This window comes from Trichechus manatus, unplaced genomic scaffold (assembly GCF_000243295.1).
Source record: "Trichechus manatus latirostris isolate Lorelei unplaced genomic scaffold, TriManLat1.0 scaffold00001, whole genome shotgun sequence".
NCBI classification, from domain to species: Eukaryota; Metazoa; Chordata; class Mammalia; order Sirenia; family Trichechidae; genus Trichechus; species Trichechus manatus.
Window position 1 is genome coordinate 13,079,284 of NW_004443937.1, and position 23,085 is coordinate 13,102,368.

Here is a 23,085-nt window from a genome sequence, read left to right on the forward strand (position 1 = left end):
AGCACTTAACCACTGCATCACCAGGGCTCCTTGTATGTATACACTCCACCCACCAAACCCACTGCCGTAGAGTTGATTCCAACTCATAGAGACCCTATAGGGTTTCCAGGGTTGTAAATCTCTACAGAAGCAGACTGCCGTATCTTTCTCCCATGGAGCTGCTCGTGGTTTCGAACCGACATTTTGGTTAGCAGCTGAGCACTTAACCACTGTGCCACCAGGGCTCCTTGTATGTATACACACACACACACACAAAAGGTATTTGTTTAGAAAACAGACTAGGAGATATACGAAAAGACTGTTGATGATGGGTAGTTTTTTCCCCTAAAATTTTTACATTGAATATATTACCTTTTTTAACAGCTTTATTAAGATATAATTCACATACCATATAATTCATCTACTTAAAGTATACAATTCAATGGCTTTTAGTGTATTCACAGAACTGTGCAACCATCACCACTATCTAATTTCAGGACATCTTCATTACCCTAAAAGAAACCTCATACCCATGAGCACTCACTCCTCACCTGCCCCTCCCCCAGCCCCTGGAAAACACTTATCTACTTTCTGACTCAATAAATTTGCCTACTCTGGACATTTCATATAAACAGAATCCTACAATATGTGTAGTCTTTTGTGACTGGCTTTGTTCACTCAGCACAATGTTTTCAAGGCTCGTCCACGTTGTAACATGTATCAGTGCTTCTTTCCTTTCATTGCTGAGTGGACACAGTGGCTGCAACAATGGACTCAAGTATAACAACGACTGTGAGGACGACGCAGGACCGGGCAGTGTTTCATTCTGTTGTACACAGGGTCGCTATGAGTCGGAACCGACTCGACAGCACCTAACAACAACGTTCCGTTCCATGGATACACCACTTTTTGTTTATCCATTCACCAGTTGATGGACACTTGGGTTGTTTCCACCTTTGGCTATTGTAAACAATGCTGCAGTGAACATTTGTGTACAAGTCTTTGTGTGGGTGTATGTTTTCATTTCTCTTGGGCATATACGTAGGAGTAGAAGCACTGGGTCATACGGTGACTCTATGTTTAACATTTGAGGAATTGCCAGACTGTTTTCCACAGCAGCTGCATCACTTTACAATGCTACCAACAGTGTATGATGGTTCCGATTCCGCTACTACATTGACTGTAGTACTTTTATAACCACTACTTGAATACAGGTGTAGCCCACCAGATCAGTAGGTTAATCTTCCCTAAACAGGCCTTCTTAGATACCTTCATAACTCCCTACTGATGGAAGAACAAGGTTCCAAATTCCTTTGCCAGTGGCATTCAGGGATGATTGCCTGGACCCAGCGTACCCCTCAACATCTATCTTCTCCCACCTGCTGTAGCCAGGGCACACCTCTCCCCTGCCCTGTGTGCCTGACTTGCTTCCATCTCCAAGCTTTTCTTCCGCTGTGCCCCGCCCATTATGCCTTCTCTCCTCCTACCTGCCAGTCCTCAGAGGGCCGGGCAAGGAGGAGCAAGATCTGCCCTCCCAAGTGTTGCAGGCTGGGGCTCCTTACCGACCACAGAGAGCAGCAGCAGGACACTGCAGATGACGATGGACACGATGATGGCGGTCTCACTGCCCCCCAGCTGCAATGTGGCAATGGTCTGGTTGAAGTTCCCTACCTGGATCTGCAGAGAAGGGTGAGAAAGTTGTGGCTTTCCTAGACTTAGGCTGTGGCTCCTCTCCTCACTAGCTATGTGGCCTTGGGTGAGTGATATAAACTCTCTGAGCCTCCGATGCCACATCTATAGCCCACGGATAACCACGCCCACCTCCAGGGGATGCTGTGAGGGTTAAATGAGATGATGCTTGTCAAGCCCTTAGTGCCAGGCCTGGAGTGGAGGCAAGACTCAATGTGGGGGTTGTGATTATTATTAAAGCCTAGGGGAGCGATGGAGAGGTCAAAGGCAGGGCAGTTCACAGGGCCCAGCCACAGTGCCCAAGTATCTGCAGGGCTGTCCTGGGTCTGGGGGAGCAGGCAGTCCGAGGATCAGAGGGCACAACTGGCAAAGGGTGGGGGTAAAAGGTGCTTTCACTGTCAGAGCTGTCCTGCGGTGGCACCTGCTGCCTGGGAGGGAGTGAGCTCCCCACCGCAGGTGGTGTGCAAGCAGGTACAGGGCAGAAAAATTCCACTCTCTGAGGCCCTTCTCCTCTCCTCCAGCCCCTGCTCCCCCCTCCTGCCACAACTCTACATGGTGACCAGCAGCCAAGTCTCTGGGTGGGGTACCAAGTGGGACTGGGACAACGTCTTACGGTTTCTGAAAGTTCAGCCCCATCAGGCCCAGATGGGGCCAATCACTGGCCTTGAGCTGATCTCTAAGTTCTTGGGCCTCAGCTTCCTCATCTATTACGTGGAGATGTAAAGCTCTGCCTTGCTTCGCTTGCCTAAGCTACTGAGCATGAAAACACTCTATGAGCGTGAAGTGGTAGGCTTGAGGCTCAGTCAGTGGCCAGGGCTGGAGCCAGGCCCACCCCTCCTCCAGCGCCGTCCACTCACTGTGATGGGCAGCTGGCCCTCAGCGGCACCCAGAGACTCATTGACTGAGCAGTGGATAACTCTATCGGAGACGATCTGGATGTCGCAGGCCACTTGGCCTATCTTGACCCGGTACTCGTGGCTCTCGAGCCCCAGGCCATCCTGCTCCTTCTGTGGGCACAGAGCGGGGAGGTTCACAGGAGGCACATTCTCAAGGCCCACAGGCTGAGCTCAGCCCCACACACTGGGACCCACCACTCACATGGATGACCAGGGTAAGAGGCTCCCCAGGGTGGTGCTTGATCCACTTCTCCCTCTTGGCCGTGGAGAACTGGGGATCAGGGAGGTAGTCCAGGCGGAACCTGCTGCCCCGCTGTGCCTCCTCAGGGTCCAGCAGCTCCTCAGCCACAGCCGCCTCGTCTGAGTAGACCTGTCCATTGATGAAGAAGTCCACTGGTGCCGACGCATTGCTCAGTGCCCCCGGGGACGGGCAGGTGATAAGGGTGGAGTTGAGAACCTTGCAGAGCTGTAGGGGAGGGGCAGGGGCCAAGGCAAGAGTGGGGAGGTGGGGGGATAGGCAGATGACATTGGAGAGAGATGGGAAGAGATTGGGGTTTAAGGAGACAAAAAGAGACAGAAAGACAGGGAGAGGAAGAGCGGCAAGGAGAGACAGGGAAAATGAAAGATGACAGACAAGGAGAGTGACAGACAGAAAGAAAGGAAAAGAGGGAGAGGAAGAGAGGCAGAGAGAGGGAACAAGAAAGATAACAGAGACAAGGAGAGACAAAGAGACAGGGAGAGATGCAAAGAGAGACAGGGAGAAATTCAGAAAGATAAGGAGAGATGGGAAACAGATGGACAGAGAGATAGAGAGAGACTCAATAGGAGCGAGGCCATTCAGTCAGGCTGTGGCAGCCCCAACCCCACCTTGCCACCCCCATGCTTCCGAGCCCCTCACCGTGGGCTCGCGGCCAATGTGGTGTACCGCCATGGACACGTTCTGTACCATGTAGAACCGCTCGCCGGCCACTGTGATGGTCCTGCCGCCACTGTAGGGGGAGCAGGCCCATCAGCCCGGCTGCCCCCCCGCGGGGGAAGGGCACGAGGCCCAGGTGGGGCTGGGGCGGGGGTCTCACCTGACCAGGCTGCGGCGCGGGCTAATAGCCGTGATGACTGGGTTCCGCATGTACCGGAAGGTGAGGTTGCCGCGCACGCAGCCCTGGCGCTCGAAGCGCACGCACACGGGCACCAGGGCAGCCATGGCCCCGCTGGGCGCAGTGCAGGAGATGCTGGCTGCGGTGCGCCTGGGGCAGAAGCAGGGGTGTCAGCAGGCCTCGCCTCCCTCCTGCTTGGCTAAGTGGGGCTCACCCCTGGTGCCCCCCTACTCAGCACCACCATGTCCTCAGCCTCCTCTGTCCTTTCAACAGAAACCCTTCCCCTCCCATCCATCCGCTTGTTCCCACTGCCACACACTGCCCAGGCTGTACTACCCACCCTGAGCACCTTCCCTCTCCCCTCTGATCCCTGCCCCTACATCTCAATTCTGCTCTTCCCACCTCCTCCCAGAAGCCTTCCCAAGGCTCCCTTCCCAATCCCCACCCCTGGTGAGGGCTATCTCCCCAGAACCCCCAAAGCCCTGACTTCTTTCACAGTCCTGGCCCCACTGGATGTTTCTATTTCCAGTGGATGGGTCTGTCCTTCCCCAGAGGGCTGAGACTTCATTGGACTCATGCTGGTGTCCGCAGCAATGCCCATCAATGGGGCCTGGTACACAGTAAGTGCAAAATAAAGACCTAAGTATTCCACCAAGAAACTCTGGACCAAACTCCTGCCACTGATCACACCAGTAGGTCAGCCAGAGGATCTTAGGGTGTGTATGATCATCATTGTTATCATCACTTATGGAGCACCTACTGTATACCAGTTGTACACAGAGCACTTCCCACAACTCACAGGCAGTGTTCTGACCAGGTACAGAAACCGAGGCTCAGAGAAGGGAAGGGGCTTGGCCAAGAGGACACAGCCAATGAGGACCTGAGTGATACTTGGTGCAAGGACATCACCCCCCACCCCCATGGATTCTCTGGGCTGGAAGAAGGGGCCTGGCCCAGGGGCTTACACAAGGTCTGTGCAGAGCTCTGTGTCATTGACCAGGACCTGGAGCTCTGAGCCAATGTCAAGGTGGCTCCCATGGATGGTGATCCTGGTGCCCCCTGCCTTGGGGCCCATGGCAGGCTCCAGGGAGTGGACCAGAGGTAGCTGTAAGGCAGACAGGCAGGCAGGCAGTCAGGCTCAAGCAAGCAACCAGGGTATGCCTGGCAGAGGTAGGCAGATGGGGAGTGTGGCTGCCCTTACCACGTAGGAGAAGCGTTCCTTTGACCGGCCCTCCTTAGAGGCGTTCACCACCACCACGTCCGAGAAGGGCCCTGGGGCTGGTCCTGTGGCACACACAATCCTGAGGGAGGTAGCTTGGGTCAGGGAGGAGCCAGCAGACCCAAGGGTCTGGGCAGGGGCTGCCCCAGCTTCTTGCTTGAACAGCCCCTGCCATGAGCTCAGGCCCCAGTCTATGGAGTGTGTACCTCCTTCTCGCACTCAGCCTGCCCTCCCACCACCACTCCCAGGTAGGGCCGGCACTCAGCTGGAATACATCAAGGGCATTACTAGTTGTCAAAATATTGAAACAAATCTATATCCGTTGGTAAATAGCCACCTGAGCACCCAAGTCTCCTCCCTCCCCCCTCTGCCAGGCTCTTCTTCGGACCACTCCCCACCACGGCTTTCCCACAATTCTGCAACCATAAGACAAGGCGGTTGGACACGATGGTCTCTAGGGACACTTTAAAGTTCTCTGATCATGAGAACATCTGCTGGGCTAGTAGACTGATGGCCTTATCTGCAAGCCTAACTAAGGCCTCCCAAAAGGAAATCCAGCTCTTTCCCTGCTCACAAGCGTTTCCTAAAGCACCTCTGGGCCTGGCCCGGCGGCTGCAGACCCAGATCTTCACATCACATCAGCAGCCTCCAAATTTTCTTTTCTAACTGCAGATTTTTTTCATCAGAGCAAGGCTTACGTGGAAGTAGGACCAGTCTAGGGGAAGTTGGGAGGGCTTCCCGGAGGAGTGGGCGTGGAGCTGGACCTTGAAGGATAAGGAGACTCCAAGCAGAAAGGGGCATGGTGGGGTTGGAAGGGCCTGAGCAAAGTCCTAGAGCCCTGGCAGTGCGAGCAACTTGCCGGGAGCAGCCAGGTGCCGAGGAGGGAGGGATGGAAAGAGGGGGCAGGGAGAGGACAGAGCTGCAGGAATGCCCCCAGAAGAGCCCGGAGCACTGCCCGCTACTCACTCCTCTGACACCGTGTATCTGTCGGCCAGTGGCTCACAGGCCACGCCACCGATCCACACGCCATGGGCCACATCCCTGAGCCGCCGGCCCAAGTTCCTGCCGCGGATGGTCAGCAGGGTCCCACCGTCCAGGGGGCCACTCAGGGGCTCAATCTGCCAGCGACCAAAGAGAGGGGCGAATGGGTTGAGGCTGGGCCCGTAGTCACTCCCACCACGGGGAGGCAGGGCAGGGCAGACCTGTGGCTTAGTTTAGGATCTGGAGACTAGGAGAGTCCCGGCCACCCGGCAGGTTGGTGGGAGTGCAAGTGAGGACGTGTGTGTGTCACTGTGCCCACGTGGGTCTGAGCATGTGGGGGACACAGGGCATATGACAGAGTCAATGCCACCAACGGTGACACCAGGTCGGCTCCCAGTGGCCATGTCTGACGCTGTGATCCAGCACCCAGCCGTAGCTGATTGGGCTGGGATGGGCACCTGACCCCGGCTAAGCTAATCAGAATCCTTCTCTGCGATTTTTGCCTTAATTAAAACTAAGGCTTGGTAGTTGTTGGTGGCCTCAACTGTCACCATGCCAGCAAGGTTCTCTGACCTCACTACAAAAACCAGTGACACTCAGCCTGGCTTCCCCTCCATCCGCACGCCCAACATCCTTGCCCTATTTTTCTCCATAGCGCTTAAACCCATTAAACAAAACCCTTGCCATTAAGTTGATTCCGACTCATAGCTACCCTATAGGACAGAGTAGAACTGCCCCATAGGGTTCCTAAGGGTATGATCTTTACAGAAGCAGACTGCCACATCTTTCTCCCACAGTGTGGCTGGTAGGTTTGAACTGCTGACTTTTCGGTTAGCAGCTGAGCACTTAACCACTGCACCACCAGGGCTCCTTCTATAGCACTTAACTTCTTCTATATATAATTATTTCCTTTTTCACTTATTGTCTGCCTTCCCCACTAACACGCTAGCTCCATGAGAGAGGGGTACTTTGTCTTGTTCATGGTGGCATCTCCAGTACCCACTGTGGGGCCCAGCACCCAATAGGTGCTCAGTAGGTGATAGTACAGGTCCATGCCTAGGTGTGTACAAGCACATGTGTCTTTGAGCCCAAGTGGATGCAGGTGCCCATGGGGTTGCAAGGCACGTGCGGGCATGTGCGTGCGAGAGTGCTCCATGGGGCATGCTTACCACGTGGATCTCGGGGGCGGGGCAGGAGCCAGGCAGGGGCTGCAGGGGTCCCCGCAGGCGGCAGCCGTCACTCCATACACAGAAGTGGCCCAGGTCTTCACGGCCCAGGCACTGGGAACAGTCGGGGCTGCCCATGGCACAGTTATAGACCTCGACTGGGGGAGACACAGGGAGGGTAAGTCAGCCTCACTCTTGGGGTGCCCCATTTCCGCTGTCCCCTCCACACCTCCAGTCCCCACAAGGACTGCACCCTCTTACTGTGTGTCCCACCCCAAGGCAGACCCTGGTTCTAAGGGTCAGGACCCTCTGAGCAACAACACCCCCCTCCTGGAGGTCAGTGGTCTTAGCACCTTCTCCACATTCCCTGGCGCCCCAGGCTAGGCACAGTGCAGCCCTAGCCTCATTCACTACCATCAACCTCATTGCGAGTCTATCAGGTGGGAGTTTGTTTGTGACCCCCATTTTACAGATGAGAGACTGAGGCTCAGAGAGGAAGAGTGACGTGCCTAAGGTCAATACAGCCAGTGAGTGGTAGACCCAGGATTCACACCCAGGCCTGACTAGGTGAGGGGCCAGGAGGGTCCGTTTGTCCCCCAGCAGGCTTAGGGGTGCTGGGGAACGGAGGTGCAATGCAGGCCCTGTGGGGGCCAGTCCTGGGCTTTTCTCTGTGGCCTCCTGGCTCCTCAAGGCCTCCATGGTGAGGAGACAGCTAAGTGGGTATGGGGGGCACCCATGTCCACCAGGGCTGTCTAAACAGGCATGAACAGACAGGCACTTGGAAAGCTGATTAAAAACATAAAATGACAGCAGTGAGAACTACCACCGTTACCGGGGTATTGCTACGCCCCAGACACTGTTCTCAAGGCTTTGCATGCATCATCAAATCTTCACAAAGCCCTTGTTTCAGAGAGGGCCAATGAGGCTCAGAGAGGGTAAGCAAGTTGCCCGAAGTTGCACAGCCATCGGCATGGAAACATCTCGAGAGCATGGGTTTTGTCTGTCTTCTTCATAGCTGTTTCTCTCAGTGCTGAGTGAGCGACCAAGTACAGATAGCAGGGTGGGAGATGAGGGCGGGTGTGTTCTGGGGAAAAACGAGGTGAGTCGCCTGCCTGTGTGTGAGCCCCACTCCCCGTGGCTGAGTACCCCGTGGCCAAGACTGGCGGTGAGGAGCTTTGTGGGGTGGATAGGGGCTCCCACCTGTCATGGGGTCCGGGCTGTCCAGGAATTGGGCTGGCCGTCCCTTTAGCTGAAGGCTAAGTGGGAACACCTGGCTCTTCTGGGTTGTGTGCAGCTGCAAAAGGATGGGAAAGAGCACGAGGAGAGATGTAATGCTTGGGTCTCTCCAGGCGGAGGGCATGTCATGGAGAAAGGCAAGGGCAGGGCTGCTGGAGATGGGGGAACCAAAAGGCTGACAGTACAGAGGGGTAAGGTGGAGAGGAAGGGGTACAGCATCTGGACTTGTGCAGGCATCCCCCTGCCCTCCGCTGGAGCCATTCCACTTACCACCACTTGGCTGCAGCGTACAGTTGATTCATTCACCCACATAGCCTCAAAGATCTCCTCTGGCCCAAAGCTACACTCTAGAGCTGTGCCCTGTGGGAAACGGGGTTGCTGAGGAGGGCAAGGCCAGTGCCCATTGCCCTCCAGCTCCATCAGGACATCATGGGCCACTGCCCCACAAAGCGGTCTTGGTCCTATCTCCAGGCCTTTGCTTGGGCTGTGCTCTCCCCACACATGCCCCTCCTGGCCTCCACTGCCAACATTTGAGGGAGGCAGGGAGTACATGAACACCCAGAACATTGGCCTCATTCTCTGTACCACTAAGAGCCTGACCAGCGTCCCCTGACAGCCAAACCAGAGGTCTTTGACTCAGCTCATGAAGTCCCAACTCCTTAGAATGACCGACAACGTTCACTCCAGTGAGACTTCACCTGCTTTTTGAACCTTAACATCCCCCACCTATGTGTCCCAGTGAAACCAGGACACTGAATGCCTCATACTCTCCAGCCTCCAGGCCTTTGCCCAAGTCCATTCCTCTACCCTTTCACCACCCAGCAAACTTCAACAGAGCCTTCAAGACCCAGCTCAAACATCCCACGTTCCAAAGCCTTCCCAAATCCTCCCTTCCAATTAGGGGCTCCTCTCATTTGACTTCATTCATTCAGCAATGAATACCTTGGCCATGTGCTGGGGGCTCTCCATTAAGCCGCTAAAGCTTATTTAAGCACCAACTTTATCCCTCATCTCCCCACCCCCTGGGGGAGGGCTGGGGCTGAGCCTCAGCCCCTCTGAGACCCCTAAGGCATCACAAGGCAGTTGGAAGAGCTCATGTTCTATGTCACACAGCCCTGGGTTCAAATCCTATCTCTGCTACTTTCTAGCTGTATGACCTTGTACAAGTCGCTCTTCCTCTCTGAACCTTTTTGTCTTCTGTACCTTGTACCTGGGAATAAGCTTCCCTACCCTGCAGGGTTGCTGGGGAAATTGGAGATCGTGATCTTTAGTGGGTTGCACACCCAAAAAACCCAAACCCGTTGCCATCGAGTCGATTCCGACTTATAGCAACCTAATAGGACACAGTAGAGCTGTCCCATAGGATTTCCAAGAAGTGCCTGGTGGATTTGAACTGCCAACCTTTTGGTTAACAGCCTGAGCTCTTAACCACTGCACCACCAGGGCTCCAGGGTTGCACACAGTAGGTACTTAATATGTGCTGGTTGTTATTAGTATACAGGAGGTGCTCAATAAATATTTGTTGCATGAATATTCAGGGCCCAATGCTACAGTCTCATCTTGCCCTTGGCCCAGCACAGGCCTCCCGGGAGCAGCATCCGTAAATATTTGCTGAATGAGCAAACTCGGGTTTCGTGCTGATGAGGCCAAGCCACCAGTCAGCCACGTGGCAGGACTTCCTGTTTATGTCCCTGTTGTTGGCAGATGTGACACCCTGAGAAGAAGGAAGGTCTGTCTCCACCCCCCACCCCACCCCCCCACCTCACTTTACCCTCCGGGGGTCCCAGCTCCAAAGCCAACATAGGAAACTGGCCTGAACACTCATCCGGGCCCCCGCCACGCTGAACCGGTAGGTAAGCCCACCTCAGCCACCTCAGGACAGTGGATCCCGCCTGACCTGGGGCCCTCAGGGTGTAGGCTCAGCAAATGAGACCACTGCGGAGCCCAGGCGGGGGGCTCTACTTGCTCCCCTTCAGTCCCCCTCCCACTGGGTATTCTCAAAGCAGGTCCAGGAAGCAGAAGGGCAGGGACTATTACCCTTACAAGCAGACAGGGCAACTGAGGCCCAGGAGGGACAGGGACTGGCCCTTACAGTTAACAGCTAGAAGGGATCAGCCGGACTCAAACCCAGGGCTCTGGCCTCCACACCGAGGCTCCTGGAGCCCAGGGGAGCAGAGCTGCCCTTCCCACTTCCCAGGTCCTTCAGCCATTCCTGGGAGGCTCCCACCCCGAGTGAGGGGAAGTGTTGAGGGCTGAAAGCAGGGTCCCCCTCCCCTGCCCTCATTAGCTCCAGCCCAGCCCTGAGGCTCCTGACACATCCCAGATGCCCAGCACGTGGCCCCCACGTGTGACAGCTCCCCCGTGGAAGTGAAGCGACAGATGGTGAGTCCCCAGGAGCTGGGGAGGGGGTGGCTGGCATGCTTCCAGCACTCGTCAACACTTCCCACCCAGGACGCTCCTCCAGGAGGGGCCCAGAAAGGGGCTGCTTCCCCTCCCTCAGCCTCACTGGGTGGGGACTGGTTTCAGGGAAGAGCACTGGATTGAGAGTCTAGGATGAGGGTGGGCGTCCAGCCCCGTGCTGTGTGACCAGAGTCATCACCTTTCCTGTCTGGCCTCATTTTCCCTATCTGGGCAATCAGCAGCAGGGAGGCAAAGGGGTTCTCTCTCCAGGGAAGGTATGGTAGCCATGAACTGGGGAGGTGGGGCCCAGCCAGGGAGGGGGTCCAGGGTCACCTTCAGCCCAGGGTCAGGTCATAGTGAAGCACCACAGGGACAACGCCTGCTCAGAACAGCCCCCAACGGGCCCTGGCGCTGGGGCAGGGAGCTGGGAGCAGCTGCACTGCCAGGAGGGACTGCTTTAGAGGTGAAGCTGTCTCGGGGTCCTGGCCAAAGCACTGCACTATTGAAATTTTGACACAGCTGACACAGTGGGTCCTGGCCAGTGTTTCCTCCCAGAACCGCTGGCCTGGCCCTTACCCCTCCATCCCACAAGCCTTCCACAGCCCCTGCCCTCAGCAGCCTGCGCCCACCTCCCTCTCCCCCAGCCCTGCTTGCCCCGAGTGCTGCTTCCTCCTCAGCCAGAACCTGCTATTCAGACAATGAAGAATGCCCGGCAGGCACTGCAGGCAACGCAGCAGAGGGCGCTGGGTGCACTCATCGTCCTGGCCCCGGGGGCCACGGGTGGCCTGCCCTCTGTCCACCCCCAGCCTGGCCTGACCTGCACTTACTTGGAAGAAGGAGGCGTTGGCCAGAGGCACCAGGATGTTCTGGGAGCCGCCCGTGGGCACAGGTGCCAGGGGTGAGGGCAGGATCTGGGGGCAGTCCTGAGGGGTCTGCAGGCAGAAATGAGAGAAGGGGTGAAGCCAGGCAATTCAGAGACAGGCAGGAGGATTCCCTGCTACCCAGCCCACCCCATGCAGCCCTGGCTCCCCGGGGAGCTCAGACCTCTGGGGAGGCACCAGCCATCCTGTGTGATGAGAAAACGCTAGAATAAATTCATAACAGCAGCCACCGCTAAGGGACCTGTGCCAGTGCATCCCATGCACCCTCTCATCTGATCCTCATGGTGACTCTGTGAGCAGGAGGTCATTTTACAGATGAGGAGACTGAGGCACAGAGAACTGAAATCACTGGCCCTATGGTGGAGCCGGGACACCTCCATTGCTGCTGCATGGCCCCTCTCAGAGGAGGCAGGGAGGCTGGAGTCTGAGGTCCGGCTCCTCCCCCCATCTCTGGGCCTCACCTGTTCCAACTGTATACAAGGAGCTGTACCCACTCCCTGAGACTCCTCCCAGCTCTCCAATGCTGGTTTCCAGATAAACATGTGAAATGATTCAGAGAAAAGAAACCCCAGGCTTCCTAATGGTCTATGAGGACAGGGCCGTGAGGGCTGGGAATGCCAGGAGGACATTAAAGGGGCCCTGGTTCCACCAGACCTCTAGGTGGATACCCCATCCCTGCCACCCAGGTTTGAGTAAGGGCCCGTGGGTGGAGGTGCCAGGTGCCAGGTCCCAGATACTCGCGGGAAGGGCACATGCACCTCATTGTCCCCATGTTGGAGGTAGAATCACTGAGGCCCAGGAGAGGGGTCTACATACTTCCAAAAAAAAAAGAAAAGAAACTGAGGTTCAGAGAGGTGCAATGAGCTACCCAAGTTCTCAGCCAGTGCAGACAGAGCTGACCTTTGAACCTGCATCTGTCCATCTCCACGGCCAATGGGCCGAAGCTTGGGGATCCTGGAAACTACCTGTGGAACAGGTAAAAATGCAGATGCCTGGCCTTACCTCCAGATTCTAAGGCCTGCTTGGGGAACTGCTGTCTCTAGGAATTTGGGGAAGCTGAGGCCCAAGCGCAGAGGCAGAGACCAGGGGGCAGGGCTGTGTCTACCACGTCCACCTTGGTGGCCTCTCTGAGCTAGGAAGTCTGGAGCCCCACTTGCCCAGGATCCTTCAGTCCTGGAGTCCCTGGTGAGCCACTTCCTGCTTGTCATGGATTGAATTATGTCCCCCCCAAAATGTGTGTAGCAATTTGGCTGGGCCATGATTCCCAGTATTGTATGACTGTCCTGCATTTTGTGATTGTAATTTTATGTCAAAGAAGATTAGGGTGGGATTGTAACACCCTTACTAAAGTCACATCCCTGATCCATTGTAAAGGGAGTTTCCCTAGGCTGTGGCCTGTACCACCTTTTATCTTACAAGAGATAAAAGGAAAGGGAAGCAAGCAGAGAGGTGGGGACCTCATACCACCAAGAAAGCAATGCCGGGAGCAGAGCACGTCCTTTGGACCTGAGGTTCCTGCGCTGAGATGTTCCTAGACCAAGGGAAGACTGAAGACAAGGACCTTCCTCTAGAGCGGACAGAGAGAGAAAGCCTGACACCCTAAATTTGGACTTGTAGCCTACTGGACTATGAGAGAATAAATTTCTCTTTGTTAAAGCCATCCACTTGTGGTATTTCTGTTATAGCAGCACTAGATGACTAAGATACTGCTCCTCACATTCCAAGTCTGACCTGTTGGGGCCCCAAGTGGGTGGGGTTGGGGATCCAGGAGCAATCACATCCCTGACAGGGGCAGATGACCCTCCAGCCCAGGGGGACTCCTGCTCCACCCTCCTCCTGCCCAACTCTGGTTGGGGAAGGATTTGGGATGTAATCAGGCCTGGAAATGCCTGGTGAGCCATGCATGTCCACCTGAGGTTACCCAGCCAGGGCCAAAGGTCTTGGGGTAGATCTTAGGTCCTTCCTAGGGTCTTCTCTCCTTACTCCTATCAGACGGGAGATCCTTGAGGGCAGGAGAGGGACCCCAGGATAAAACCAGACCTCAAACGCCAATATAATAATGATAGTGGTAGCAGCTAGCTCACAGAGCCCTCACTACATGCCTGGCATGGTTCTGAGCCCTTTGCAGTGTATTATTTCACTAAATCTTCTTCCCAACAACCTTATGAAGTAGGTACAATTGTTACATCCATTTTCCAGAAGAGGAAACTGAGGCACAGAGAAGCAAGGTAGAATGGGCAGTAGAAGATGGCCCTAGTTCTCCAGACCCTTCACTGACCACAAGGCCCAGAGTGGCAAGTTTCCTGGGCAGCAGTGCCTGGCGCAGACCACAGGCACCCTGGCCGAGGAAGAAGCATGGCCAGGCCTGGGTGAGGCCACCTGAGCTGGCCCGTTGTAGGCTGGGAGGTAGGAGCACCAGTCGTTGTCCCTCTCTGAGCCTCAGTATTCATATCTGCATGATAGGGCTTTTCGAGGCAAAGCTGCTGGATAGAACCGGCCCCAGGTCCCCCGAGGCCCTGGGCTGCCCTCTCGCACCCTCTCGTGTGTAAATCCCGTGGAATTTCAGGGAATGGAACCCACATGTTTCTGATCAGGTTTCACAGCTGCTGCCAGGTCTGCTTTGCAGCTGGCTGGGGGCCTAGTATCTCTGTCTTTCCTGCTCCTCCCCCACACATGGGTTCGTGGCCTACCGGGGGAGCAGGGGCAGAGGAAGCCCCCATAAGCTCCTCTGAGGCCCCAAGAGCCCCCAGAGAGAATGACGTGGGAACATCCCTGAGGACCCACCACTCTTTTTGTATGCCTATCATGGTGGTTACATAGATGCTTGTACCCATTCTACAGCGTGGAACTGAGGCTGAGTGTGGTGCACATCCCCCTGGGCCTGCTCACCCTCTGTCAGTGCCACAGGGCCAGATGGTGCGCTGCTGCCGGCCTCCAGCCCCCACCATCTGCTCCCAAAATCTGGCTTGGCCTTTGGGGAACTGTCCCCACAGGCCTGTGGTTTCAGCAGACTGACCCTACCCCCTAGTCCCAGGGACGGACGGGTGCCCAGGCCTCCGTTGGCTTCAGTGATTGATTCAGAGAGTGTACGTGACCCAAGTTGAGCCAATGAGATGCAACCCTGGGACTTTCAGGGAGCCAACAAGAAAGAGAAGCTCCTCTTGTTTTCCTACACTGCCAAGAGTCAGAAGCCAGCCTGGAGCTGTCGAGGCCCTCTTGCTACCAAGAGGAGAGGGCCTGCCTGAGTATGGAGCTCCCCTGAGGGGTGGAGAACCCCTGGCAATACTGTTGGAACCCCTGGATTCAGCTATGCCTGAAGGTGATGCCACCCCTAGACTAGTCACTCACATGAGCCAATCAAGTCTGTGGGGGCCAAAGCCAGCGTGAGCTGGGATTTCCTGGTTGCAACCAGGGGAGCCGGGCCTCCCTCTCTTGTCCCACCTCAAGCTGTCAACACCTCAGAAAGAGGCTGAGTGGCTTTTCCCTTTGCCCAAGCATAGCCTGGAGGCTTAGGAAACCCTGGCTGTGCTTGACAGGGCTGTGACTGAAGGAAAACAGGAGTGGAGGACATGCCGGGCAGCACCATCAGGGGCCACAGCAAACCTGAGACGGGGCCCAGCAGTCACCAGTTCACCAAGGGCTCCATCCATCACCTCTTGGATCTCTCATAGTTCAGATGGGAAACTGAGGCTGAAACAATCCTCACAACTCTACCAAGGTGTCTCAGGGCGGGAACTGGCATCCCTTTCCAGCAAAGCACTAACCGGCCAGGGACCCTGAATCCACCGGACCTGGCCCCTCCCCACATTTCTTCCTCTGAAACTGCCCCCAAACTCCTGCCAAACCTCTCCCTCCACTGGCTCCCAAAGGCAGTTCCCGCTTGGTGGTGTCCACACCAGGCTCTCCACCAACAGGACTGCCCCCATCTGCCCTTATCCTCTCGTCTTCTCAGCCTGGCCCTCGGGCACCTGAAAAGGGAGGACGAGGCCACAGTCCTTGCTCTCCTTCCCTCCCCACAAAGCTGGGGCCCTCCTCCCAGCACCCTCCACTCAAGGGGGGCTGCACCACCCCCCACCCGGTCCTCCATCTGGGCCCACTAGGGACAACAGGAACTGACAGCCCCTAGCACTCCCTCCTCAGGACCCAGCACTATCTCCCAGCGCCCGAGGGGGTCTGTGTGGACGCACAGACCCACCACCCGCCACCCCTCCCACCCCGCCAGAGAGGCATGGCGCCTGGGTGGCTAACTGGCACTTAATTAAAAGCCAAATTAAGCACCGGTTCAGAGCCTCCTGCAGGCCCGGGGAGGGGCTGCGTCTTCTCTGGGTGGATTACAGTAATCATCTAAGACAGGTTCTCTTTGCACCTCCACCCCTAACTCCTGGCCACAGAACTGCAGACCTGGGGGTAGGTTGAATGGGGCTGGGGGAATCAGACGGGGCTCAGGGGGAGATTGGATGGGGGCTCAGGGGGAGGCAGCGCCAAGGCCTCCCACGCATCTGTCAGGACCTGGCACAGAGGGTCCCTCCCCAGAGACACCCTCCCCTGATCCATCCAAGCAGAGAGTGACCCCCAGGTCCCAGGGATCACAATGGCATTTTAGTGCACACCTACTGTGCATCAGGTGTAATTCCAGATCCCCACCACAGCCCTTTCAGGTAAGTCCCACTTTCCAGATGGGGAAACAGGGGCACAGAGAGGTTCAGTAGCCTGCCCAGGGTCATACAGCCACAACACCTAAGGCTTCTGGGCAGTGGGGGAGGACTATGTGTAATCAGGGTCTAGTATAGACTCAGGCATATAACAGGCGCTCAATACATGCCGAGTCCCCCTGCCGGACCATCCCTCTGAGTTAGAGCACCAGGAGGCAAGCTGCCACGTGCATGCTCCATACTGACATTCACTAAGTCCCTACTGTGTACACAGCCCTGGGCTGGGGCTGGAGGAGACGGGCCCAGACTGTGGGAACCTGGTGTCCAGTGCCTCAGAGCCTCCACCAGGCCTCTCTCCCGACGCCTGAAATCCCACCATTATAGCTTCCCTCCTTGGAGTTAAGCATTGCCCCTGCTGGACCTCTCATCTTCAGCGCAGTTTTGAGGATCAGGCAGGAGGTGCTGAGATCAGAGGACTCGCAGCTCAGGTTGTGGGGTCCCTCCTTTGAGAGCAGACTGCTCATTAGCGCCTGCTGTGGCGGACAGGGCTTCGAGGATTCCCCAGGAGGTTTTCTGTGTCCTGTGCTAAGGGGCTCCCGGGACTCTTTGGACTGGGCTGCTTTGCTGAGATGCCCACCCAGGGTGGGGCCCAGTGACCTCCTGCTGGAAGCCAGGGTGCTTGGGATATGTTGGCTACCTCATTTGTGCCACCTGGGAAATGAGTGGGAACATGCCTTCCCTGGAGAGATGAGCTGCAGGCAGGGGCTCAGTGCCTTGCTCCAGCCCCTCACAGCCCTGATACAACATGCAGGGCCCAGCAGCCAGGTCTGAGCAGGGATAAGCTATGACAGCAGGATCCTGGAGCCCCCGAGCCCAGCCACCCCAATTAGCTGCGCATTACCACCCCAGCTGAATTTCCATCTGGCCATCCCTCAGATCAGGCAGGGGTGGCCTTTGAGGCTGTTACGGCAAAGCTGAGAGGCCACATGGCAAGTGAGCCCATCCCAGAAACCAGTGAGGTACGTAGCTTTTCCATTTTTCCTCCTGTCCTCTCCCCGTTGGTTTAATTGATTAAATCCAGCCATCCTAGAGCATCGGGAGGGCCTGGCCCCCAGCCAGCACAGCACCAGCCTATAGGGCCAGAGGGACCAACACAAGCAGGAGGAGCTGGGAGCACATGGGGCCCAAGGCCAGCAGCCCTCCCCAAGTAGGGAGGTCCACGGTGCCACCTAGGCCCCGCTGCCCATGGGGAAACTGAGGCAGGGGACTTTCAGCAGCTCAGCTGCTGATTTGTGGAAAAGGAGAGAACCTGGGCTCTGAAGCCAGAGGAGCTTGGGTTCAAGGTCTGGGTCTGGGACTTCCAGGCTGAGGGGCTTTAGACAAGTCACCTTACTAGGCCTCAGGGACAACTGTCCTAACCCCCCACTCCCCGTAAAAAAAACCTGTTGCCATCAAGTCAATTCTGACTTATGGTGACCCCGTGCATTACAGAGTAGAACTGCTCCATAGGGTTTTCTTAGCTGCAATCTTTATGAAAGCAGATCGCCAGGCCTTTCTTCCACAAAGCCACGGGGTGGATTTGAACCACCAACCTTCAGCTTAGTAATGGAGTGAAAACCATTTGTGCCACTCTGACCCCTTAGGGTTGTTAAAATATTGAAGTACAATTTGAAAGTACCCAGTCTGGGCACAGATGTGCGGAAACAGGTGTTCCTACTGCAGGTGGGAGTAGAAAGTGGTGCAAGCTGTCTGGAGGGCCATTGAGCTAACGGTGTAAAATTATGCCCATGTTTTGACTCCAAAATGCCATCTCTAAGAACTGGTCTTCAGGGGGTGGTCAAGAATATTCACAGTGCCCTGGCTGTGAAGGTACAGCAATGTGTAAAATGCAATAAAGAAGCGCGACATGGTCAGTGTGTCTGACCACAGGCGATTGGTTCAATGTGCTGTGGCAGAGGATGAACGCTGCGCAGCTGTTAAGTACAATGCCAAGGAAGACTATTTAACGACATAGAAACACTCAACATATTAAATGGGGAGAAAAAAAAAAAGGTAATGACATAGGGGAGGCAGAAGGCATCCCGGGCCTGGCTTACCGTGAGATTTGGTGAAGCCTCACATCGAGACTGGTTGGAGACACAGGCATGCTGCTGGGTACACCAGAAACAGGGCCACTGTGTTGACAGGCAGCTGGTGCAGCTGGAAGACAAGGGACTCCTCAGACACTGGGCTCCCCACCTCTCACCCTGCCACTGCTCCACAAGAACTGGGCCCCACACAGAGACCCAGAAGGCAGATCCTAACATAGGGAAAGAAAGTTTTTTCATCATCAGAGCTACCTAGGAGGGGTTGGGACCTTGACAGGTAGTGAGCTCAGCGTTGCAAGACGTATGCAAAGAGGAAATAGACAGATGGGACCTTTAAGAGTCCCTGGTGGCACAAATGGTTAAGTGCTCAACTACTAGCCTACAGGTTGGTGGTTTGAACCCACCCAGAGGCATCTTGAAAGACAGGCCTGGCAATCTGCTTCCAAAAGATCACAGCCTTGAAAACACTACGGAGCAGTTCTCTGCACACATGGGGTCGCCACGGGTTGGAATCGACTCCACGGCACCTAACAACAAGTCTACTTCTCTCTGCCCCTACAGACTGGGCCCCTACAGACTGGGCCCCTACAGCCTGGGCACTCCTAAAGGCCAGGCGCTCACTTGTAAGAGTTTTTGCATAAATGATAAACGATAATTAAATGAGTTGGCAAGTGAAGGACCGAGGGTCCTGTCTGCCTCTAGAACACTGTGATTTTTCTTCCAAGGGCCTCCCTGGGGCCCGTCCCCGTCACCACCCAAAGCCAGCCCCTGGCCACTCACGCTGTGTGGGGGTACACTTGTCCAATGCGGCTGCAGTCATAGATGGTGAAATTGGTCCGGACGATGTTCCGCCCATTGACCCTCACAGACATCTCGACGTTTACATGGTCTGGAATAGATCGGGGGGAGTCAAGGAGAGAAGGACATGGAGGGGGGCGGTCTCCACCAACATCAGCGGCTAGGCTATCAGGAACCCTGGTGGCTCGTGCCTGAGATTCCACCATGATGCCCATGTGGGGGTTGGGCATCCGGGAGCCTCCCCGAAGTTGCACTGACAGACCCAGGGATGAGGGTGCTTACCTTGGGTCGGTGGGAAGGGCGGGAACCGGTCCCTTGGGAGGAGGTTGCAGTAGGCAATCTGATGGCTGAAGGCCGGACCCGGCACCCGGGCCACAGTGCGGACGTTGTTGCCGTAGTCACAGGCCATCTCCATGCCACTGAGGCCTGGCAGGCTGCCCGAGAGCTGCAGGATCATGCCCTGGGGGCAAGGAGCGCTCAGCAAGAGTACAGCCCATTGCCCTCACAGAGCCCCTTCCCTCCCAGGGCTGAGTACCAACCAGGGGCTGGCCCTGTCTGAGTGTTCCCTGGCAGTGGCCAGGACTCTAGGTCAGAGAGCTGTATCCTCCATGTGACCCTCTGGGGTTCAAATCCCCCATCTGCAAAATGAAACTCATCCCCTTACAACCGCCAAGAGGCTATGCATGATCTGGCTCCACTGTGACTCTCTGACCCCACTCCCTAATGTTCTCTCCAAGCACACTCCATAATGTTCTCTCCAAACACACTCCCTAATGTTCTCTCCAAACACACTCCATAATGTTCTCTCCAAGGACACCCCCTAATGTTCTCTCCAAGCGCACTCCCTAATGTTCTCTCCAAGCACTCTCCCTAATGTTCTCTCCAAGCACACTCCCTAATGTTCTCTCCAAGCACGCTCCCTAATGTTCTCTCCAAGCACGCTCCCTAATGTTCTCTCCAAGCACACTCCCTAATGTTCTCTCCAAGCACACCCCCTAATGTTCTCTCCAAGCACACTCCATAATGTTCTCTCCAAGCATACTCCCTAATGTTCTCTCCAAGCACGCTCCATAATGTTCTCTCCAAACATGCTCCCTAATGTTCTCTCCAAGCACACCCCTTAAAGTTCTCTCCAAGCATACTCCATAACATTCTCTCCAAGCACACCCCCTAATGTTCTCTTCAAGCACACCCCCTAATGTTCTCTTCAAGCACACCCCCTAATGTTGTCTCCAAGCACACTCCCTAATGTTCTCTCCAAGCACACTCCCTAATGTTCTCTCCAAGCACACTGATCTCATTCCTACCCCAGGACCTTCGCACTGTCAGTTCCCACTGCTCAGAGCTCTTCCCTAGATACTTACTAGGGCTTTCATACCTTTGTTCAATCATCATCTTCACAGTGAGCCCCACCACCACCCCACCTCTCACGCTGCTCTGTTCTGCTTTCTTTTTTTCCATAGTACTTATCACCACTGGTATTTTTTCTTGCTTGTTCCCTCTCCCCACAAGCATGTCACTCCTCAAGGGACAGGACTTTGTCTTGTTCACTGGTGTATCCCCAGAGTCTAGCACTGTGCTTGGCGCAAAGTAGGCGCTCAATAATACTTGATGAACAAATGAATGAGTGAATGAACAGAAGAATCTATGCCCAGGCGGCTCAATATAAGGCCCATGAAGAACTTTATTGCATGTACTAAAGGAAAGAGGTGGGCGCAGAGGAGCCCCAGGCACGGACTATGCCGTCAGAACCATCACCACCACCACCCCACCCACCTCCAGTTGATAGAGGAGCCCTGGCCTGTGGCAGGAGCCCTGCTGGCAAAGTGGTTAAGAACTCAGGCTGCTAACCAAAAGGTCAGCAGTTCAATCCACCAGCCGCTCCTTGGAAACCCTATGGGGCAGTTCTACTCTGTCCTACCGGGTCGCTATGAGTTGAAATTGACTCAATAGCAACAGGTTCTGGTTGGCCTGTGGCAGGGCTTGGAAACTCCCCTTTCCCTACCCCTACTGCCTGCTACAGGTAGGAAGGGGCTTTTGTAGCTCTAGCCCTCCTGGGCACAGGCAGGGGAGGGAGGATTGAGAAGCCATTCACCCTCAAGCTGAAGATTCATCTGTTTCTGTGAAATCAAAATAGCAGCCTAGCATTTGGTGGCACCTGCATATCCCCCATCCCTCTTCTGGGGTCAGGAAGAGGCAGGAAGTGGGGGGCTCACTCTCCTCCCATCCTCTAGCTCGCCCTTCCCACCTGGGACTTTGGAGTCCACCCACTTGAATTCTAGTCCAGATCTGCCACTTTCTAGTTGTGTGACCTTAGGCAAGTCACTTCACCTCTCTGTGCCTCAGTTTCCTTATCTGGAAAATGGGGGTGTTAAGAGCACCGACTTCCTGGGGTTGTTGTGAGTTCTAATGAAGTTGAATGTCACGCATGTGGCATGTGCCTGGCACTTAGAAAAATGTCAACAAAGCCCTTATTATCATTATCATTATTTGTACCCAGGTGCCAGGGGCTCCATGGGCAGGGTGCCCACCTTTCTGGGCTTGCGGCTCTCATCTTTACAGTGGGGAAGTGCTTGGTTTGGTGGAAGCCCTGATGTGTGGGTGACGGGTGATGGGAGGCCCCCGCCTCGTGCTGGGTCCTGGCTCCCCGAACTCACCGGGTACTCACGGTGCACATCGATCTCAGCTGGCAGGACGGTCATGGCGGGGCAGCGGCTAGTGCCCTCGCTGGCGCTGGTCCAGAAATGCTGCCGGCTGGAGTTGGCACAATCTTGCTGCAAAGTGCACCTGGGGCAGCCTCGCAGGTCAGGGCCGGAGTGTCTCCCTCCCCACCACAGCCCACCAGCCCTTCTGCCCACCCTCTGGGGGCCTCACCGAGTTTCTAGGGTGCACCAGCCACAGTAGGCGTCCGCTGCACCCACACAGTCCTCGCAGGTGGAGTGCACATCACACGCGGCGACTTTCACCCGGGCCATCTGGAGGCAGAGCCAGGGCCAGCTCAGTGGGGCTGCTGGCCCCTCCCTTGGCCTGGGAAAACTAAGGCTTGGCGCTATAATGGGTGGGGGTGGGGGAGGCTTCCCTGAAGAGGTGATGGCTGAGCTGAGCAGTGAGGTGAGTCAGAGTCATTAGGTAAAGGGGGCACAGGTAGAAGGGTGCTCCTGGCAGCGTGGCAGCATGTGCAATGGCAAGGCAGGCAAGAGAGCGGAGCCTGTCCAGGGCCACCAGGCTGGGCTGTGGCCTTACCTGGTGGGACGTCATCAGATAGAGGTAGCCAGGGTCTGCGGGGTCAAACTGCATGACGTGGTGCACAGGCTCCCCGTAGGCCACAGTCACCACCCGCCGGCTCACCACCTGCATGCTCTCATTCAGGTTAATCTATGGGGGCAGGGGAATGGCCATCAGGGTCTAGGACACTGGAGGGTGCTGGGAGCCGCGGAAGGACCTGGTCCAGGCTTGGCATCTCAGCCTCCCCTGCTCTCTCAGGTCCTCCAGGACTGGGGGGAAACACAGATGCATGGGTCGGGGCAGTGGGTCCAGTCTCCATGCTTTTGCCTCTGCTGTGCTCCCACCAGGAACTCCCTCCCTTCTCTTCCTCCAGCACATCCCACCATGTAAGCAGGGACAGGCTTTACAGTTCACAAAGCATCCTCTGGGAGGTTGCTGGGCAACATGGCTAAGAGCAGGGACTTGAGTTCAAATTCCACTTGGACATTTATAAGCTATGTGACGTTGTAAAAATCACTTTCCCTGTGAGCCTTTTCCCAAGCTAATGGAGCTAACTATGGTACCTTCCCTGCAGAGCTGTGGTGAGGATTAAATGAGAACATACAGGCAAAGCACTGATGGGACCAGCAGCTTCCTCCAGGTCACACTTCTCATTGCTCCCATTTCACAGACGAGAAAACTGAGGCCCAGAGGGGCCAAGAGACTTGGCAAGGGTCACACAGTGAAGAAGCAACAGGGTCAAGATTTGAGCCTGGCCTGTCTAACCCTAGCGTCTCAGGCTG

The 23,085-nt window shown here is 55.7% G+C and overlaps 1 protein-coding gene across 1 annotated transcript in view; it reads right to left on the bottom strand.

Annotated features, from left to right (window-relative positions):
- The window catches only part of PLXND1 (plexin D1), a gene marked incomplete at its 5' end in the record, with an annotated part of 60,551 nt that overhangs the window by 14,020 nt on the left and 23,446 nt on the right, over positions 1 to 23,085 (bottom strand). Inside the window, 18 exons of the mRNA XM_023727759.1 lie at positions 1,542 to 1,656; positions 2,526 to 2,675; positions 2,767 to 3,030; positions 3,463 to 3,553; positions 3,641 to 3,808; positions 4,624 to 4,763; positions 4,860 to 4,959; positions 5,844 to 5,995; positions 7,028 to 7,182; positions 8,225 to 8,318; positions 8,531 to 8,620; positions 11,488 to 11,592; positions 18,290 to 18,392; positions 19,061 to 19,169; positions 19,361 to 19,538; positions 21,736 to 21,865; positions 21,953 to 22,053; positions 22,322 to 22,453. Coding sequence (XP_023583527.1) covers positions 1,542 to 1,656; positions 2,526 to 2,675; positions 2,767 to 3,030; positions 3,463 to 3,553; positions 3,641 to 3,808; positions 4,624 to 4,763; positions 4,860 to 4,959; positions 5,844 to 5,995; positions 7,028 to 7,182; positions 8,225 to 8,318; positions 8,531 to 8,620; positions 11,488 to 11,592; positions 18,290 to 18,392; positions 19,061 to 19,169; positions 19,361 to 19,538; positions 21,736 to 21,865; positions 21,953 to 22,053; positions 22,322 to 22,453 — 2,377 coding nt within the window. The remainder of the gene's footprint in view (positions 1 to 1,541; positions 1,657 to 2,525; positions 2,676 to 2,766; positions 3,031 to 3,462; positions 3,554 to 3,640; positions 3,809 to 4,623; positions 4,764 to 4,859; positions 4,960 to 5,843; positions 5,996 to 7,027; positions 7,183 to 8,224; positions 8,319 to 8,530; positions 8,621 to 11,487; positions 11,593 to 18,289; positions 18,393 to 19,060; positions 19,170 to 19,360; positions 19,539 to 21,735; positions 21,866 to 21,952; positions 22,054 to 22,321; positions 22,454 to 23,085) is intronic.